The 6,000-nt window shown below is 38.1% G+C and overlaps 1 protein-coding gene across 1 annotated transcript in view; it reads left to right on the top strand.

The window, feature by feature from the left end:
- Positions 1 to 5,789, top strand: part of CSGALNACT2 (chondroitin sulfate N-acetylgalactosaminyltransferase 2) — a 47,351-nt gene extending 41,562 nt beyond the window's left edge. The window contains 1 exon segment of the mRNA XM_030334744.1: positions 3,715 to 5,789. Coding sequence (XP_030190604.1) covers positions 3,715 to 4,007 — 293 coding nt within the window. The 3' untranslated portion in view covers positions 4,008 to 5,789.
- The last annotated feature ends 211 nt before the right edge of the window (positions 5,790 to 6,000 follow it).

Consider the following 6,000-nt stretch of genomic DNA (forward strand, 5'->3'; position numbering starts at 1 on the left):
CACTGCTCCTTTCTCATTATTTTCTCTTCATATTCCTGTTTGATCTGTGTTGGTGCAGTTAATGGTGTCCCACATTTCTCTGGGATTGTTCATTTTTCATTATTCTTTTTTTCTCTGTTCTTTGGATTACATAATCGCAGTTGATCTGTCTTCAAGTTTGTTGATTCTTTGTTAGATCAGATCTTCTGTTGAGCTGCTCTAATGAGTTGTTTATTTAAATTGTACTTTTTTACCTCCAGAATTTCCATTTGGCACTCTCGGTCTCTCTCTCTATATATACATATCTATATATATGTTATATATATGATGACTTCCCCATCAAATTAATATTCCCCATTTGATGAGAAATTGTTATCTTACCTTCTCTTTAAGTGTAATTCTTTAATTCTTTGAACATATTTATAATGGTTGTTTTGGAATTTTTGTAAAAACCAACATCTAGGCCCTCTCACAGTTTCTGTTGCCTACTTTTTTTCTGGTATACAGGTCACACTTTTCTGTTTATTAACATGCCTCCTAATTTCTTTCTTGCAAACTGAACATCTTAGTTAATCTATTGTGGCAAGTCTGGATATTGAATTCCCCCCCTGCCTCCAGGGTTTGTTTTTTGTTCTGTTTTCTGCTTGTTTATTTATTGACTTAGCTTTACTATGTTAATGAATTTTAACTCCCCACCCTCCCTCCACTCCCCAGCAATATGAAGCCTCTCCTGTCACTCCTTAGGACATGTGCACAGTCACCCTGGGATGACATGAATTTAGTAGAGCTCTCTTTTACTGTTTCTGTGCCTCTGTTGGTAACTCCCATCTGTTAGACTCCACTAATTGCTCACTGGTTTGCACTCTTGTTTTTGACAGGGCTCTGGGGCATAAATTGCTCCACAGTCTGACCCAGTTAAATTGAACCCTTTTGCAAGGTAGTTTTTGAGGCAAATCTTTGAGTTTTGTTCAGACCTCAAAAGGGCTCTTCTTAGCTGTCTCTTTCCCTGTTTCTCTCCAGTAAACTAACTGGCCTACGTTTTAGCTTATTGCTCTAATGGAGCTATCAGCTTCCTCTGAATTGCTTACCACCAAAATCTCCATTATTTTCAAGAGCCCTGTTAGGCTTGAACTTCTGCACACTGTTTCAAATAAAGTCAGTTTCTTTGGGTCGAGCTTTGAAGCAGTTTGTTCTCATGTACTGCCTCCTCCCCTGGGGAAAAAAATCTCTGAGCCTCTCCTCCAGAGCGGGGGGGGGGGGGGGGTGAAGACAGTGGCACCCTTCTCTCAGAGTGGCATCCCTACCTTATGGGGTAGGGGAAGAGCAGTCCCACTCCCTTCTGGAATGGAGCGTCTACCTTATAACTATAAGCTGGATGAGAAAGGGAGTCCCAATCCTCTCAGCGCTTGTTTGGAATTTGGCCTCTTTCATTGTGGAGCTTCTATTCCTTTCTCCCTTTCCTTGCCTTCTGATATTCCCATTACACATACGTTATACCTTTTGTGGTTGTCCCACAGTTCTTAGAAATTCTGTTCTGATCTGTTTTTTCTCCCAGTCTTCTTTAGGTTTGCCTTTTCAGTTTTGGAAGTTTCTATTGATGTGTCCTCAAGTTCAGAGATTCTTTCCTCAGCCAGTACAAAGGCATTCTTCCTTTGTTACATTGTTTATCTTTAGCATTTCTTTTCTATTCTTTCTTAGAAGCTCTCAGTCTGCTTACATTACCCATCTGTTCTTGCTTTTCCCAATAGAGTCCTTAGCATATCAATTAGTTGTTTTAAATTCCCAGGCTGATAATTTCAATACCCCTGCCATATCTGAGTCTGGTTCTGATACTTGCTCTATGTCTTCAATCGTTTTTTGTCTTTTAGTATGCCTCATTTTCTCTTCATAGCTGAACATAATGTATGGGGCAAGGCCTTTAGTAATCGGTGGTGAAGTGTAGGAAAAGGAAATTCTATATACCTGTGATTAGGCCTCAGTCCTTGAAGTGAGATTATATGTCTTCACAAGTGTTTCTCAGACACTGCCCCAACCTAAGGTGGAACAGGATAGAGTGGGCTAGAGTTGGGTATGTCCTTCCCCCAGGTAGATTCGACTCAGGTAAAATAGTTTCTCCTAATGGCAGGTTTTGTTAAGAAGAATAAAGTGTTCTCTCTGGCTTGTTTCAAAATGATCACTTTCCACTGCCCTGCTGAAAGCACTAGGGGATTTTGCTCCAGTTGTCACAGTTTTGCTAGAGCTCCTAAAGGAGTATAGGGACCTTCCTATGACTGGGCCGCCTGAAATTTTCAACTCTCCGTCATTTACAGTTCAGATTTTCACCCCACTCTGCCCACCGCCACCTTACCCCAGTAGTTCCCCTGGAGATTTCTATTGGTAGGTTTCTGCTCTGATACTTGTGATTCTGTTTTACCTGCCTGTCTCTCCAATTTGGAGGTAGCCATTTGCTCTGTGACCTTATTTCTCTGAGGGATCTGAGAAGAGTTGTACATTTTTCAGTTCGTTTTTTTTACTTTTTGGTAGGATGAAATGACTTCTAAGCTCTGTTTGTGCTGGACCAGAAACTGGAAGTCTCCCATTTATGTTAAGTATCTACACCATCTCTAATATTTGAACAACTGATATCTACAAGGAAGAAGAACCAAGACGTATTATACATAGTGTGTATTAGTAAGGCTGTGACTATTTAAAGTAATACTTTTCAGAGAGCTCAGGATTATTGTCATCCTTCAAGGGTGAAATTAAGTGGCATATAATTATTTGACAGAAGACATAATTTGGAAACCTAGCTCCTAAAGAATTAGTTTGTTCTCAGTTTTTAAAAATCTTTTCTAGTTTTTCAGAAAACTCCAAATGGTTTAGGTTCTCCATGCTTCTTTAGAAAGTTCATTGTTCAGCTTAAGCCAGTTTGAAAATAGTCTCAACTTTTTCTCCTGTTTCATGTGTTTACCCATTCCAGTTATCCATTTGCCCCATCACTGCATCAGAATTGTTCTAGTAGGTAAGATTATAAATAACATGTATGTTTCCAGGTCTACCTGGGTCTTTTTAAGCTCTTAACTGAGCAGCACACACATGACCATTTCTTCTTCACGACACTTTCTTCGTTTGACTATTCTGATAGCTTGATCTCCAGAATTTTCTCCATCCTCTGGTGCCATTTGTCAGACTCTTTTGCTGACTTATCTTTCTCTGCATGTTTAACCTGTAGATGTTGGCATTACTTACTTAGGATTTAGACCCGAGCCCTATTTTCTTTCTAAACTCCTTCAGTAATTTCATCCATTCCTGTGGCTTTAAATCATCTGTGTGCCCATTCTCAAATGTATATGTTCAGCTTAGACATTTCTTCTCTTTTCTCCTCTTGAAAATTTTCTGTGACCCAGAAAAACTTACGTCTCAAAGGATAATTATGTTAATTATAATAAGGGTGGTGAGATTATGGGTGATTTATATTTCCTTCTCCTTTGATTTTCTCCAGATTTTCTATATAACTTTGACGTTTACAAAGCATTCTCAAATATTTAATCTCATTTTGATACTCTGGACAACAGACCCTGCGCTCCTAGATGTCTGCTCCTAACTGACTTCCAAACCAGGATGTCAGTCTTCTCCATGAGGTGTCTTTAGGCTATACCATGCCATGTCATTTGAAGCAGAACATCTTGATCCTTATCAGGTCTGACTGTGCTCTAGCTGTCAGACAGTTACGTACAGTCCATTTTAATCCTGCAGGTGGATTCGACATGGAAGTAAAAGGTTGGGGTGGAGAAGATGTTCATCTTTATCGAAAATACTTACATGGTGACCTGATTGTGATTCGGACTCCGGTTCCTGGTCTTTTCCACCTCTGGCATGAGAAACGCTGTGCTGATGAATTGACCCCCGAGCAGTACCGTATGTGCATCCAGTCCAAAGCCATGAACGAGGCTTCTCACTCGCACCTGGGAATGCTGGTCTTCAGGGAGGAGATAGAGACCCATCTTCACAAACAGGCATACAGGACAAATAGTGAAGCTGTTGGTTAATGTCATCATTGGCACACTAGTCTGAACCACAAACCAGCACTATTTTTTTAGCCTTAATTCCAATTCCAGATGCAGTGCCTCTTTCAGAGAAGACATGCTTATTTTTTGTGTTCTTTCTGGCATTACTTTACTTTAAGCAGTTTAACTTGATATGGGAAGAAAAAGCAAGTGTTTCAGTGCAAAGCCTGTTTTGTGAGAATACCATACTTTGGAATCACTGACAAATTGAAATCTGGTGTTTGCCCCAAAAGTAGTTTTGAGGTCGTTTCTACCCTGCACCCACGTTCTGATGTGCCCGGGTTGCATCTGGGTTGAGGGATGGAATGTGTTGTGCTCAGGGTGCGTCAGGAGCATCCAGTCCTGCACAGAGGACAGAGTGTTATGGAGGGGTTGTGTGGACAAGGGTTCTTCACCTGCTGACCACTGAGTCAACCTGCTTTTATATTAAGACCTTTAGTCAGTTGCTTGAAGAAACCTTTTCACTGAAGCAGAGGATGACTAAATGACACATCTGAAATTCAGAATCAATCAAAAGAAATCAGAAATAAAAACGCTTAATGTTGCTTAGCTCCCTGAATGTCTGGTATTAAACAAATGAGTAATAGTGAAAATACTTAGGTTAGAATCTATGACTCATGATTAAAACTATAATGTGTTATCATGTTCTGGATTAGTAGTCACAGTTGCTATGGATTGTTTTAAGTAAACAAACATGGAAATGTCTTTACTAGAACATTTACTTATGTTGGAGAGCAGGTGATATCTGGGAACATCCGTTTACATGAGCCAGGTGCTACCAGGGCCTTCTTATAGTGGTTCAGAATAGATGAACATAGCATGCTTTTGTGTGTTTTTTGCTTTGCATTGTCTCATTTAGCTTGAATCCGTTATATTTATTATCCTTTTTTTCCCTAATATGTTAATATATGCTACATCTGTATTTGTAATGTTATGCTACTTTGAGTTGAGAGAGAGTTTCTTGAAGAAAAACAATTTAATGAGGTATACCATAGATTACACTGATTTGCAAAAAGAGGTGGAGGGGAAAGTAATCTGAATGGAAATCTGAATTACAGAATATTTTAGAGAAATGTATTGTTTGCAGATAGAATATTGTTTTACTTGAGGTATAAATTATGTTAATGAGACAAGATGCATAAGAAGTTATATTCAGATAGGACTGTACTATGTTATTTATCACACATGGACCTTTTACCATACGGTCAATTGCTCGATCCAGAAATTGGAGATAAGGTGAAAGGCATGCATAGATTTTGATTTGGCTTTTAAAAGGGACCTATATTGTATCCTTCCTATTTGTATATAAACCCCTGAAAATTCACAGAAGAAAAGTCATTACTTTTTACTCAGTAAATCGTATCATCTGAAATATAAATTCCAAATTTCTTGGTGCTACATGAATTCATTTTACAGTAACTCTTATGAATTATTCTTACAAGTTTTAAGTTGGGTAGCATTTAGGCTTTTTTTTTAAGATGTGTAAAATGTTCTCTACAGAATTATTAGGCCATTGTCTCCTTTATATACAGTTATTTTATGAAGACCAGTGAATTTTGGTATTTAAACTGAGAGAACCTAATTATTTGCGAAGGTAAGTTGCATCTTGTTTTTTGACAGAATCAAGTGATTTTACCTTTTCTCCTTTTTAAAAAAAAAAACTAGCCTTTAATTTAAAAATGGAAGCTAAGCAATGGAAACATACTGTGGCTTTGACATTAATGGTACCAATAAAGTATTTTATTATCAAAATTTAAATGAAAATGTGATAATTTTTTTCTGTTGCAAAATACCATAAATACAGAAAATATAACATGTAATTGTGTAATTTAAAGAGTAATAAAGCAAACAGCTACCCAGAGTGAGATAAAGAACATTGTCAGTGAAAGGCCTCTGTGTGCCCCTTCTTAATCACAAACCCTCACCCCCCATAATAGTAACCATTCTGATTTCTATGATAATTTTTCATTTGTCT

This window comes from Lynx canadensis, chromosome D2, assembly GCF_007474595.2.
Source record: "Lynx canadensis isolate LIC74 chromosome D2, mLynCan4.pri.v2, whole genome shotgun sequence".
NCBI lineage: Eukaryota > Metazoa > Chordata > Mammalia > Carnivora > Felidae > Lynx > Lynx canadensis.